General features: G+C 44.8%; 1 protein-coding gene across 2 annotated transcripts in view; it reads left to right on the top strand.

The window, feature by feature from the left end:
- UGGT2 (UDP-glucose glycoprotein glucosyltransferase 2) overlaps window positions 1–14,896 on the top strand; it is a 409,630-nt gene that overhangs the window by 195,677 nt on the left and 199,057 nt on the right. For both annotated transcript variants that reach the window (XM_056555597.1, XM_056555598.1), the window contains one exon: window positions 2,322–2,528. In XM_056555597.1, coding sequence (XP_056411572.1) covers window positions 2,322–2,528 — 207 coding nt within the window. The remainder of the gene's footprint in view (window positions 1–2,321; window positions 2,529–14,896) is intronic.

The following is a 14,896-nucleotide window of genomic DNA, read 5'->3' as shown; positions in this document are numbered from 1 at the left end:
AACATACAGTGCCTTGGTCGGAAGCACACTGAGGGCTCAAAGGGGTTTCCCCCTCTGTATTAAACCCCCTAGCTACACCTCTGATTTTTATCTTTGTGGGGATAAAAATAAAATAACTCTTGCTTCTTATGAATCTTTTCTTTCTATTAGACTACAGTTTGTTTTTCTTTTAAACACAATTAACATTCACAGTTTTGATGATTCTAAATTAAGAAGAAGATGGGTAGCATTAATAGTGTGTGGGCCTGGTATTATGGAAGTTTTTCTATTTGGAAGCCTTCACGCGCTTATGGATCACTTCCTTTATTGCACCTGAAATTGTTTTCGGAAAGCAGCAGCTTAATATATTCAGGATAGATTGTCATTTTCTTCTGCTATCACACTCCATAACCTAGTAGATTAAGTAAAAGGCAAGATTTCTGCCAAGAATTTGTCCCAAATAAGCTGTACGAGGTCAGGATTTCTGCACATCACAACTAACTCGGAAAGATGGTTTTCACGAAGACAAAGGCAAAATGAGACTTTGCAGCATAACCTTTCTGCCATTTTGTCAGCTATTTTGTAAGATATACTAAGTTCACTGTAACATATATTCTTTGTTATGACCCCGATAGCAACAGTCTGTCACACTAAATTATAAGCGTTGGCGACCAGTGCTTCTAAACTTCAGTGTTATTATCTAGACTTGACCACAGGGCTAACTTTGTGGCATTATTTGCTCTAGACACTGTCAGCTTTGATTAACTGCAGAGGAAAGCTTTCTCCTTTAGTACTGTATATATTAAGCAGAACAAGACTTGTTAAAGGCGATTTGTTTGCGCTCTGAAGAGAACTGTGTTCATCTTTCTTGTTTTACAAACACAACCAACACTGCTACATTGTAATTCATGTCACTTCAGCCTAAAAGAAAACTCCTATTTATAATGATACAAACAATATACAACCAATTAAGACAGAATAATTGCTGAAATATTTATTCTGTAACTGAACTACCAAATAAGTAAAACTGATATTATATAGGTTGTCCAGTGATTGAATTTTTATTATTTTAAAATGACTCGCCTGCCTGATCCCCCACTGCTGTTCTCATGGAGCTCACTGCTTCCTGTTCCTGTCTCAATAGGCAAATGCCTGCTCAGGCACTTACTGGCTAATATGAGTCCACTCTGCAGCCAGTTTAGCTGAGCAGACATTTACTGTGAGTCGACACAGGGAACGGGAAACATTGAGCAAGAAGAACCCAGGCACCCTAGGTAAGACAACTGTTGGAGATCAGGCAGGTGAGTATAAATTATATCTTTATTTATGTATGTATGTATGTATTTATTTATGTACATATGTATTTATTTATTAATAAATTTTTTATGGTAAGCCAACATGACCTATTTAAAAAAGACTGGTACATTTGCCAGATAGCATATATATATGCACATATGCTTAAATGTGGTAGACGTACATAGTTGCGTGCCTTTACAGTTGTATACATTCGTCACTGACATCTTCAAATAAAAATTAAAATTACTGTTTGGTGTGAAACAACAATATTTATTTTAAATAACCGAATGCCCATCGTATTATTAAAAAAAATTATTCCTCATCCATAATATTGCAGAAAGTTAAATGTAATGTTTTTTTTTGCAGCAGATTTAAACGATCTGTAGTGAGAACCTATGCAGCTTGTCTCATATTTTTAAACCTTTTTATGTCAAATATTGGCTTAGGTTGTATAGAGCGGGCTCATATAGTGATAAAAAAAAGACTGCACGCTTTGCTATTATGTGCCTTGTCTATAGAGACAGTATATAGGGTAAAGAATGACTTACCCTGACCCTGAAATAGATTCTAGACAAATATTCTCAATGTAAGCAACAGAAGTAAGGATCCTATCCAACATTTATTCTCTGCTTTCAGAGCCCATTCAGAGTTAACTCCATATAAGACCTTGATCTCCATCCTCTTTTGCCTGTGAACCAAAGCTGATTAACTGATTTTATCAACCCAGAATTTAGATGATTGTTCAGATGAAGGCAGGAGTGCATGGGGATCTATAGTATGTCACCATAAACAGGTGTCTATAGTATATATGAAAAAGCAACAACAGTACCATCAGTAAAGGGTAGCTTAGCAATTTTAGTGCATAAATAAAAGCACATTTTTAATCAAATTCCCAGATTAGACTGCTATGAAGCATCAGATTGTTAAGAATATAAGATTAATAATGTTGTTATCAGTTTGCATGTTAAAAACATTGCACTATTTTAACAATGTTCTTGTTTTATCACTCTAAATATTTTTTTTATTTTATTTCCTCTACTTATCAGAAAAAAAGCAGCATTGCTCGACTTGGAATCATAAATAATCCAACCTCTAAAATAACTGAAGAAAACACATTGATATCCCGTGCCATTTGGGCTGCTTTTCTTACACAGAAAAGCCATAACATGCTGACGTTCTTTTCAAAGCTTTCAAAAGAAGAAACCACGGACGCACTTGTAAAAGGGCAGAAAATCAGAGAGTTCCTGGTTTCGGTAAGCATGCAATTATTGCTCTGTGAATTCTTTCAAGGTGTGTATACTTTAGCTGCAGACAGACTTGCAATTCAATAAAACCCAGCAGTTTTATTCTTCTCTCCCTCAGGAAACAAGTGTAAAGCATTTCAATTTCATGTCTTGTACTTTAAACATTTGCTAAATCTATGGTATGTGCCCAAATGCTTTCTTTGCTTATAGGTGTTTGTATTCAAAAAGAAAAAAAAAGGTGTGTTGCATCTCATGTTCTTGTACAAACCGACAAAAACCTGACCTGTGTGTAGCATTGTACTACAACTTTCTCTGAAGCGTTCTGTACGTTATTTCAATGGGTGCTTCAGAGCAGGGCCATGTGGAAAGAAGTGATATGTCACTTTTCCGCTCAGTTAACCATCTCCCATTAAAATTAACGAGAAAGGAGTTTCTTAAGCGTATGTATAATTTATTTAAAAAAAAAACACAAATAACATGCTGTGTGACTATAACCTTACAATTTTAATAACTCACGGGGTGACATCTTCTGTGATTGGAGTCTTTCCCTTTTTTTTTAGTCTTTTCAGCTTGTCCCCAATTGCCATGATGACTTTTTTAAGCTGCAATTCATCTCTACGGAATTGCTCGAAAAGTCCCATACTGTATTTATTCCTCCCCTGTGCCCCCACATTTGAGTTAGTCTCCATGTCCTAGTTAGACTTCTTTGTGACCTCATATTACAACAGGTCTCCTTGTGCCCAGACATTGTAGTTTGGTCCTTTTGTGCCTTCACATAGTAGTTAGGTACCCTCCTTGTGGTTTTAATACCCTTGTGAGCTAATGGCTCTCTGTTTAGTCATACTTTTCAACTGTGTGCATCCTAAAGCACATGCCCTAGGTGCTTGCGCCCCCCAGCAACCATGATTTTTACATTCTTGTGTACGGTTAGTTATCATGGAAGCAGAAAGCAAACATTGTGCAAGGCATATTTTAAATAAGACCACTTTCTGTTTCTAAACCAATATATTATTAACTATCTACAGCTTTTCGCTGAATACCACTGACATTTCCACTATATAGTCCTCCAAGATTTGGTTTAATTGAGCTACTGAAAGTCCCCCATTTAGTTCAGGATTTTAACTCAGAGCAACAGTTTACCCAGTGAAACATTCATGTGGTCCATTTTCCCCTTGTGCTATTTTTAACGTGGCTATCCATAGAAAATTTTTATTGCACTACTGTGCTAACTACTGCCTAATAAATTAATAAAAACTTTAACTCCTCCTTCCTCCGATTCCCTCATAGCCTTGGTATCGGGCACTCTGTCTGCGGTTGGTGACTCTGCTTTCCCCCGAGCTGCAGATTGTAGTGCCTGTAGCCTGGCGACCTGACAGTGCTGCTTGCCAAACACTGCCCGAGGCAGGACACCACTCCACTCCTATTCATAGAAGGATGAATGGAGCAGTGGCTGCGTATGCATTGTCATACTAGACATGGAACACCCACTACGATTGGTTTCGTTCATGAGATCTCCTAATGTTTTAATTCCTTGAACCTCCAAAGATGAAAGAATTGATTGATATGGCCAGCCAGAAAGTCAAGGATGTGGGGTTGGGAGTTAGGGCACAGCAGTCTGACTCTAATAAATCAGCTTGTTATCCCATATTATGTAGATAGGAGATGCCTTTTGTTGGCAATGGCAATACCCCTTTAATTTAATTTACAGGGTTTTTTATTGACTTGCAGCAGTCAGCTTGCAGCATATTCAAAGTACAGCTCTTTTAAGTGCATCAGAGATATTCAGGAGAGACTCAGGAGGTAGTCTGGAGGTAGAAACAAGCTTAAAATGTAAGCTTTGTTTGTTTTAAAACTTTCCCCTGTTTAAAATGGCAGACTTAGTTCAGTGCAGGAATTGTGCATTTATTTAATGTTCCACTCTTTGTAGGTTTGGATACTGTCTGATCTGTAGACAGTTCTCCTTACTGCAGCAGGAGATTGCATTTTTGAAATCTGAGATTTGTAAATTGTCTTTTAAACAAACTCAGGCTGGTACTATTGCAATGCCACTGCCACAGAGGCACCAAGAAATGGCAGATGGATCACTGTAGGCTCTGGTAGACTTCCCCATCCCTGGCAAATCTTTTCATGTCACACTGGGAGGAGGTCCACCTGTATCTGGCAGTCAACCCCCATCGTCCCATGATTGCGTGATAAGGACGCTATATAGACGACCTCCTCCTAGTGTGGACAGGCTCTGAAATGGAAGCTGCCTTATTTCACCAATACTTAAATCCCAATACCTTTAATCTAAAATGTACTTACAGTTTACATAACGACATATTAACTTTCTTGATGTCACACTCATGGGAGACAATCATACTCGTACTATACATACAGCCATGTACCGAAAACCCACCTCTGGTAACACAATTCTTCATGCCACCAGCTATCGTCCACACAGTGAAAAAAATTTACCTATTGGGGAATACATTCGCGCATATAGAGCCTCTTCCTCTTTGGATACATACAATACCCCAGTTAAGAACAGAAAAATCATGGCTACAAAGCATTTGCTCTTACTAGAGCAAAAGCCCTTGTGGACAAAAGAAGTAAAGGAATATATCAGTCAACCACTCTTAATATTACAAAGTCAAATAAACCTTCCACACAACAAAAATTACTTTTTCTGCACCCTTTTCTCCACAATTTAAGGCTATTTGCAACATTATACAAAATCATCTACCAGCGTTACAGCAAGACTCGATTGTGGCTGGAATCCTTCAGACGGGAGTCAGATTTGTAGCCAGGAGAGCGAGGTCCCTTAGAAATCAATTATCTCCCAGTGAATACAGAGACTCACTCAAATCAGAAACTTGGTTGTCCACTACTGGCTTTTATAAATGTAATCAGTCCCGTTGTCCCATGTGTAAACTGGTCAGTAATACACGAACATTTACCTCTGCTGTCAGTTATACCACTTTCCCGATAAAATCATTCATTAACTGTAACTCCAGTCACGTAATATATCTGGCTACTTGTCAAAAATGTAATCTACAATATGTGGGCTGTACAATCAGAAAATTGAAAACCCGCATAGCCGAGCACCTGAGAGCAGGCTTACCTATTCGCTCATTCAATAGTGCCCGTACGTCATCTGGACTAAGTAAACACATCCGGGAAGTCCATGAAGGAGACTGTTCAGACATAATTATATGTGGCATAGAAAAAGTACACCAACCTCGCAGAGGAGGTTTGGTGCACTCGAGAGAGGCATATTGGATTTTATCCCCAGACTCCCGTGCACCCCATGGTTTAAATTATTGGAATGACCTGATGTACATATACTAGTTGATCCAATTTTTTCCACCCTAAATATCCCCCACCTTTTTTTGATTATTATTTTGCTCATTTATATATCATCTATTTTCTCTATCAGCTCCATTGGGGGACACAGACCTTGGGTGTATGCTGTTGTTGCTAGGAGACTTGACACTAAGGAAATCAAAAAGTCGGCTCCTCCCAGCAGAATATACCCGCCTACAGAGCCTGAGGTAATCAGTTTAAGCTTAGTGTCGCAGGAGATGGACACTAGTCTGGGGTTCTCCCCAGACTTGATCTAACATTTTTTTATTTTTACAGAATAGGGACGTTTAGTTTTTCTTATTCCCTTTAATTTTCCTTTTTTCAGGTGGGGACTCAGGAACATAGCGTCATTGTTTCCCCATTTGCGATTGAGGGGGCACAAGCATCGTGGATGTACTGTCAACCCCCTCTCGCCAACGGCAAGCGCCTGGGGTTGTACCTCACGGGTCCGGGTCCCCCACTTTTCCCTGCTCATCTCGCTTTTCAAGCCCGGCATGATGCTGGTGACAAAAAGCTGGCTAAAGACTTCATGACTGAAGACTTCATTAGATAATTTCTTCAGATTGAGGTGAATATTTCCCTTCTCCCTTTTTTTCTTTCAGGTGTCGGGGGCTTGCAACCTCTGGAGAACCCCTGTTTTGGTCCCACTCCTTTTTATTGTTTCTAGTTGGGGTTCTTATTGGGCAAGGGCTCCCTAACGCTATTGGGGGAACTCAGGGGGTTAATATCAGTGGTGTAGGACTGTTCATTTTTATTCACTGGGCAGTCTTTCTTTATTCAGCAGCCGTGGCTGCGTTCTCTATGGGGGTTTTTTCTTCTGTGCTCCGGCTGCGTGGTGTGCAGCGCGGCTGTGGCGCAGTTTACTTTCGTTTTCACACCGGCTCGCTGCGCCGGCACTTCACCCGCTCCTGTTCCCCAGCACTCACATATGCTTCGGGGATTGGAGCGGGCGCCATTATGAGCCGGCATCTTCTTCCCCGGTGGATTTCGCACCCTAGGGATAACGCGTAGCGCGGCCGGGGAGCAGTTTACTTTCGTTTTTGCAGCGGCTCGCTGCGCCGGCACTTCTCCCGCTCCTGTTCCCCGGCACTCACATATGCTTCGGGTATTGGAGCAGGCACCATTATGAGCCGCATCTTTCTTCCCCGGCGGGATTCGCGCCCTAGGGAGAGCACGAATCTCTTCAGCCAATCAGAGCTGTACGGGCGACTGGAGGCCAATCAGAGGCGCTCCAGTCTAACCCGGCCCCTCTCTTCTGATTGGTCCTGCTGTCCCTGCTTTTCTCACAGCAGCTGCCTGGTGGGGGACATGGATGCTGGTGAGATTACCCTATTTTTTCCACGTCCGAGACCAGAACTGTCCCTCCCTCTAAGCAGGTACCTGGGGCCCTGGTCACCTACTATACTTATAAGGGCTGCAACGCAAAATGCCTGGGTCTGCTGAACCCACTTGTTCCGCCTGCACTACTGAACCCCCTTACCCTCCTGGTATTCCTATTCAGGAGCCCAGTGGGCTCTGCTGTCCAATGTGGGTGTCTTCCCTCTCTGTCTATTTCTGACTTGGTGCAGGTCTCCCGTTCCATGGTGACTGCCTTAGAGAGGTCCTCCTTACACCGTTCCCCAATAGAGCCTCGCTCTCCCTCACCCTATTTTAAACGCTCTCACAAGCGTAATAGGGGCCATTCCTCTGACTCCTCTCCGGAGTCTTTGTACGGACGTAGGCATGGGCATCGTCCCTCTGCTACATCTTCCAGCAAGTGTCTTTATTCCAGAAGACGCTCCCCGAGTCGCCGTTCTGAATCTCCAGAGCGGCGCTCCAGGTCAGTGTCTCCGTCTTCTAAGGCTGCCTCCACCCGTTCCCACTCCCCTGGTGAATTAGTTGATGAGGCTGCTTCTGTTTCAAGACTCAGAAGACCACACAGACATGACCGATACGGTGGACTCATTGGTTTCGGCCATAAGAGGCACCTTTCACCTAGAGAACCCAGGAACTTCGGACCCTGTCCCAGAAGTTTCCTTTCATCGTGCCCATCCGGCACACAAGATGTTCAGCTCCCATGCTGAATTTGAAGCCTTGCTAGAGTCTGCCTGGAGGCAGCCTGACAAGAGGTTTCAAGAAACAAAGAAGGTTCAAGTGCGTTATCCCTTTGCTAAGGATCTCATTGCCGGTGGTCCTCGCCTCCTACGGTGGACCCACCAGTCTCCGGTCTATCTAAGACTACTACCCTATCTTTGCCCGATGCTGCATCTTTTATGGATCCAGCGGACAAAAAGGGGAGACCTTGGCTAAATTTGCCTTGAGGCGGCGGGTTCATCTCTTCTCCCTGCCTTTGCCTCTGTCTGGGTTTCCAGGGCCCTTACGATCTGGGTTTCCTGACTCTGCCAGGGCAATTCTTCTGGAGATTCCTCGGAAGAACTGGCCGACTTAATTCTCCTGCTTTCTAAAGCGGGAGATTTTCTATGTTCTGCTTCCATGCAGTCGGCCCGCTGTGCTGCTTTTGCCACGGGTAACCTTGTGGCTCTCTGTAGATCTGCGTGGCTCAAAGCCTGGGATGCGGACACAGCCTCTAAGAAGTCCCTCACAGAGCTTCCTTTTACTGGTTCTCGGCTTTTTAGTAAGCGCCTAGACGAGATCATCTCTGAAGCCACGGGAGGGAAGAGTTCCTTATTACCTCAAAATAAGGCCTGTAGAACTACCTCCCGCTGTAAATCTACCTCCTTTCGTTCCTTTCGGACCTTCGGTGTCACGAAGGGGACCAGGCAGGCGACTTCTTCCAGACTCGCACATCCTGGAATTCGGATAACCATTCGGGCCGCTTTGCGCCCAAGGCGGGTACCCGCAATCCGACCTCCGCCTGAAGGGACGCCCCCACCTGCGGATTTTTCTCGAGTGGGAGTTCGTCTGGTACTCTTCCGGGACGTCTGGTCCACGCATGTGCAGGACTCCTGGGTCAGGGATGAGGATCCAAAGGTTATCGGATCGAGTTTGCCTCTCTTCCAAAGGATCGCTTTTTCCTTTCCCAAGCTCCGCGATCTCCCTCTCTGGCTTAGGCATTCCGGGGTGCGCTTCAGTCCCTCCTCATTCAGGGGGTCATTGTTCCGGTTCCTCCCAGGGAACGCTTTCGGGGTTTTTATTCCAACCTCTTTGTAGTTCCCAAGAAAAGGGGGTCCAGTATGCCCCATCTTGGATCTAAGGCTCCTCAATGGCATCTCCTCTTGCGCCACTTCTGCATGGAGTCTCTCCGTTCGGTTGTGGCGACCATGGATCAGGGGGAGTTTCTTTCCTCAGTGGACATCAGGGACGCCTACCTCCATGTTCCGAATTTTCCGGGACATCAGCGGTTCCTCCGATTTGCTGTCCCGGAGGGACATTTTCAGTTTGTGGCTCTCCCCTTCGGCCTAGCCACAGCTCCGAGGGTGTTCACCAAGGTCCTTGCGCCGGTGATCGGTCTGCTACGGACAAGGGGGGTCTCGGTGATCCCTTACTTGGACGACCTTCTGATCAAGGCTCCTTCCAAGGACCAGAATCTAGAGAGTCTCGCCCTCACTCTTCAGGCCCTGTCTCGCTTCGGTTGGTTGGTCAATCGGGACAAGTCCAACCTATCCCCCACTCAGTACCTGGTTTTTCTAGGACTTCGATTCGACACCTGGTCTGCCCGGGTTCACCTTCCGCCGGACAAGCGGTTGACCCTTCTGTCGGGGGTTCGTATACTCAGGAACCCCTCCCCAGTATCCATTCGGTTTTGCATGAAAGTTCTGGGTCGGATGGTGGCGGCCATGGAGGCCGTTCCCTTTGCTCAATTTCATTTTCGACTCCTTCAACTTGCAATTGTATGCCGGTGGGACAGGTCCCCATTGTCCCTCGATCGCAAGATCATACTTCTTCGGTCATCTCGTCGCTCCATTCTGTGGTGGCTCCGCTCCCCCCTGCTTCTTCAGGGGCGCTCCTTCCTGCCCCTACATTGGCTGGTGTCACGATGGATGCCAGCCTTTCGGGTTGGAGGGGTGTCTTCCGAGACCGGACAGTCCAGGGCTTTTGGTCTCCCAGGGAGACACTCTTCCCGATCAACATCTTAGAGCTGAGGGCAATCTACCTTTGCCTGTTACTTTGGGAGATCCTTCTCCAGGACCGCCCAGTTCGTGTCCAGTTGGACAACTCCACTGCGGTGGCATACATCAATCGCCAGGGTGGCACCCACAGTCTGGCGGCGATGGCCGAAGTTTCCAAGATCCTTCTCTGGGCGGAGCTCAGGGTTCCAGCCATCTCAGGCGTAAGAAATTGGGAAGCGGACTTCCTAAGCCGGTGAGCGTTCCTTCATCCGGAGTTATTTGCAGAGATCTGCGGCCTCTAGGGAACTCCAGATGTGGATCTCTTTGCATCCCGCCACAACCAGAAGGTTCCCCTCTTTGTGTCGAAGTGGCGGGACCCCCGTGCTCTGGCAGTGGATGCACTGGTAATTCCTTGGTCGGGGTTCGCCCTACCTTATCTGTTCCCTCTTCTTCCTCGCCTTCCCAGGGTCATGAGGAAGCTCAAAGCGGAGGGCATTCCCGCCATTCTTGTGGCTACAGATTGACCTCGGAGGGCGTGGTACGCCGATGTCGTCTGGCTCCTGGACGATGTTCTGCTGCGCCTTCCGCTTCGTCCAGACCTTCTCTCTCAGGGTCCCCTGGGCCACCCCAAATTACCGTCTCTGCATTTGACAGAGTGGCGGTTGAGACCGCGGTACTAAGGGCCCGTGACCTCTCAACACAGGTGATTCGCACCATGCTCAAGGCACGCATGCCTTCTTTAAAGGGTCATGTGTCTGCCCTTTCCATTCTTTTCCAACGTCCTCTGGCATCTGATTCTCATGTTCGGACCTTCCTTCAAGGAGTGGCCCACGCGATTCCTCCTTACAGGTCTCCTACTCCTCCTTGGGATCTTAATTTGGTCCTTGGCGCACTGCAGGGCGCGCCCTTTGAACCCCTCAGGGAGGTTTCCCTTCGTCTCCTTTCCTGGAAGGTGGCGTTCCTTATGGCAATTACCTCCATCAGATGGGTTTCTGAGTTGGCTGCTCTTTCTTGCCACTCTCCCTTTCTAATTGTCCATCAGAACAAAGTTGTTTTTTGTCCGGTTCCTTCTTTTCCACCTAAGGTGGTTTCTGCTTCCACCTTAATGAGGATATCGTCCTCACGTCCTTTTGTCCCACTCCATCTCATTCCGGGGAGCGTTTGATTCATGAACTTGATGTGGTACGGGCAGTGTGTATCTACCTCTCTGTTATGTCTCCCTTTTGTCAATGTGGTTCCTTTTTTGTTCTTACGGACAGTCACCGTAAGGGTTTACCTGCTTCCAAGGCAACCATTTCGCGGTGGATCAAGTATGCCATTTCAGAGGCTTACCGTTGCAGGGGAAAGACTCTTCCTTTTACAGTTTCAGCTCACTCCACGCGTTCTATCGGAGCTTCCTGGGCTCTCCATAACAGGGCTTCAGCCTATCAAGTCTGTAAGGCGGCTACCTGGTCGTCCTTGCACACTTTTACTAAATTCTACCAGGTTAATACCTTTGCATCCGCGGATGCTAGTCTGGGCCGTAAGGTGTTGCAGGCGGCGGTGGCCCAGCCTGCCCTTTGATTGTTTTCTGTGCCCACCCTAGGGACAGCTTTGGTACGTCCCAAGGTCTGTGTCCCCCAATGGAGCCGATAGAGAAAAAGGGATTTTTGTCTTACCGTAAAATCTTTTTCTCAGAGGATCCATTGAGGGACACAGCTCCCGCCCTTTCTTTGGTGTTCCGGTTTTGGTTACCTGTCCGAGGGTGTGTTCAGTTAATTTTTTGTTCTGGTTACCTCGGACTGGTCTTGGTTTTCTGCCTCTCGGTTCTCTCCTACTGCTTGGGGACTAAACTGATTACCTCAGGCTCTGTAGGCGGGTATATCCTGCTGGGAGGAGCCGACTTTTTGATTTCCTTAGTGTCAAGTCTCATAGCAACAACAGCATACACCCAAGGTCTGTGTACCCCAATGGATCCTCTGAGAAAAAGATTTTACGGTTAGACAAAAATCCCTTTTTTTTTTTGTTTATTAATATTCTGTACTTTTTTGAAGATAGATTTTTTTGAGTTTTGAATCTTCCTCTTTGTGGCTTGATTTACCAATGCTATCCTAGTCTACATTATGTGTTTGCTGGTGAAGTTGCAATTGTGAATCTAATATTGCATTATATCACACTCACGCCAGCTAACAATAATATAATAATAATATTTTTTATTTGTTTTATTGGAACAGTAAAAAACCACTAGTTTACAGTAGAGATGACATCAATACAAAGGCATCAACTTCAGATACAGTGCATCATACAGTTCATGCATTGACGCATAGGAAGTATGCATTCCAAGTTGAGACTCTGAAATAAATAAATAGGAGATTCCGGTATCAACATAAAACCACAGAAAGTAAAACATAACAGTGCATTCCTGCACATTTGTAAGACTTCTCCGTCCTGCCCAACCCATCCAAAACAGGTTACATAGCATAACGGATGCCTGTGGCCAGGCTGCCTGTACAGTAGGGGGAAAGTGGGAAGACATAATGACACTGAGATAAGACACGCAGTAGGGAGAACACATAAATGCTAGTGAGAGACAAATGAGCTTACAATTATTGTATCAAGGAGCGTAAGTTTACACACCTCAGCAGGTGCGCACTGTGTGAGAGGGGAGGAGCACCAATCATCCCACACCTTGTAGAATTTATCAGGACATTTCCTATTCATATACACAATATGCATAAATGGGAGAGTTCCGTTAACAAATTTTTTAGAACACGTGACAGGTCTAGGATCCATCAGAGCCTCCCGGAGGAGTATTTGGCCATGATTTGGCCACACCTCCTCATCCAGGACACTGAATAGACAAATAAGAGGGGGGCATAGGTTGCACAAAAGAAGCCAAAAGCTGAAGGACCTCCATCCAAAACCGCACCACATAGGCACTGTCCCAGATGAGATGCCAAAAATCTGCCCTGGGCGCATGACAACGATGACATGCCGCTCAGTCCAAACGACCCATAGCCAATAGTCTAACAGGGGTAATATAACTATCATGGATAATATATCATTGAATCAATTTATTATTGGCCGCTGGAGACACCAAGGTGTGAGACGCCTGCACATCCTCCCACTGTTCAGCAGACATCTCAGGTATATGATCTCGCCAGTGCCACACAGCTGGGATTGGATGAGCAGTAATTTTCGCCTGGATGAGGTGTACAGAGTAGAGTACAGAGATCAGGCCTCTGGGACCCTGGGATTTCATGACACCTATCAAGGGGTAATCAGAAATCGGGGGGCTTCCCGCTGGAAACTGTTCCCTTAGAGCATGACGCAGTTGCAAATATTTGTAGAAAGAGTTTCTATGCACAGTGTTGGAATCTTGCAGCTGGGCAAAGGACATCAATACTCTGTCAATGTAGAGATTAGACAAAGAAACAATGTCCAATCCAGAAGCCTGAATCTAGTGATCCCAGCAACTGAGGCAGGTGGGGGTTATGCCACAGAGGCAGGTCAGATGGCACATCAGTAAAAGCATGTATCCCTTTAGCCACCCTCCAAACCTGTAGCGCAATTTTGTGGAGCAGCCCTCCCAATGTCAAACCCTCCAAGAGGGAACGTAGGGAGGCAACATGTAGAAATCTAGCTAGGATTTGTTTAGGTCCAGGCAAGGGGTCGGGCAAGTAGTACACATAGACATCTGGGAGCGCCGCCCCTGCCCATTGTTTAGGGCGTTGCAGGATCGACAGGCTACCTTCCATCAATTCGGTCCCCATATGAATGGGGATATCAGGGACTCAAGAAAATTGAAAAAAGATTTAAGAACAGGGCCAGCAAAGTACTCCCGACAATATAGACATTTAGGGAGAATAATCAGTTTAACCCCCTTAAGCACTAAGCATTTTTCTGTTTTTGCACTTTCGTTTTTTCCGCCTTACATTTTAAAAATCATAACCCTTTCAATGTTGCACCTAAAAATCCAGATGAGGGCTTATTTTTTGCTCCACCAATTCTACTTTGTAATGACATCAGTAATTTTACCCAAAAATCTATGGTGAAATGGGAAAAAAAATCATTGTGCGACAAAATTGAAGAAAAAAAAAAGTGTAAATGTTGGGGGCTTCCGTTTCTACCGTTTCTATGCAGTAAATTTTTCGGTTAAAATGACACTTTATCTTTATTTTGTAGGTCCATACGATTAAAATGATACCCTACTTATATAGTTTTGATTTTGTCGTACTTTTGATAAAAATCATGACTGCGTGCACGAAAATCAATACATTTAAAATTGTCCTCTTCTGACCCCTATAACTTTTTTATTTTTTTATTACTGGGTGGTATGAGGGCTCATTTTTTGCACCGTGATCTGAAGTTTTAATCGGTACTATTTTTGTTTTGATCGTACTTTTTGATCACTTTTTATTCCTTTTTTTATTGTATAAAAAGTGACCTAAAATACGCTATTTTTTTATTTTTTTGCGTGTACACCATTGACTGTGCAGTTTAATATATGATATATTTTTATAGTCATTTACACATGCGGCGATACCACATGTTTATTTTTATTATGTTTATATATTTTTTATATGGAATTTTGGAAAAGGGGGGTGATTTTAACTTTTAATTAGGAAGGGGTTAATGTGTGTGTTTTTAAACTTTTTTTTTTTTTACACTTTTAGTCCCCTTAGGAGACTTTTATGAGGAATCATTTGATTCCTCATACAAATCAATGGGGTTTCATAAAACCACATTGATCTGTGTGCTTTGCGCTTTATCATTCAGAGCGCAGGAGCCGCCGTGGAAGGAGAGGTAAGCCCTCAGGCTACATCCCCAGTGGATCACCATACCCCCCCCCCCCCCCGACATGTCGGCTATTAATGCCAGCCCCCAGCTACAGGAATCAACTGGGGGCCGCGTCATATCCCGTTAACGGCCATTGGACAAGTTTACACGTCCATGGTCGTTAACAGGTTAATAGAATGTATACAGCCCGGTACCACCATAGGG

Source organism: Hyla sarda, chromosome 2 (genome assembly GCF_029499605.1).
Source record: "Hyla sarda isolate aHylSar1 chromosome 2, aHylSar1.hap1, whole genome shotgun sequence".
NCBI classification, from domain to species: Eukaryota; Metazoa; Chordata; class Amphibia; order Anura; family Hylidae; genus Hyla; species Hyla sarda.
This window is presented reverse-complemented; position numbering and strand designations above follow the sequence as displayed.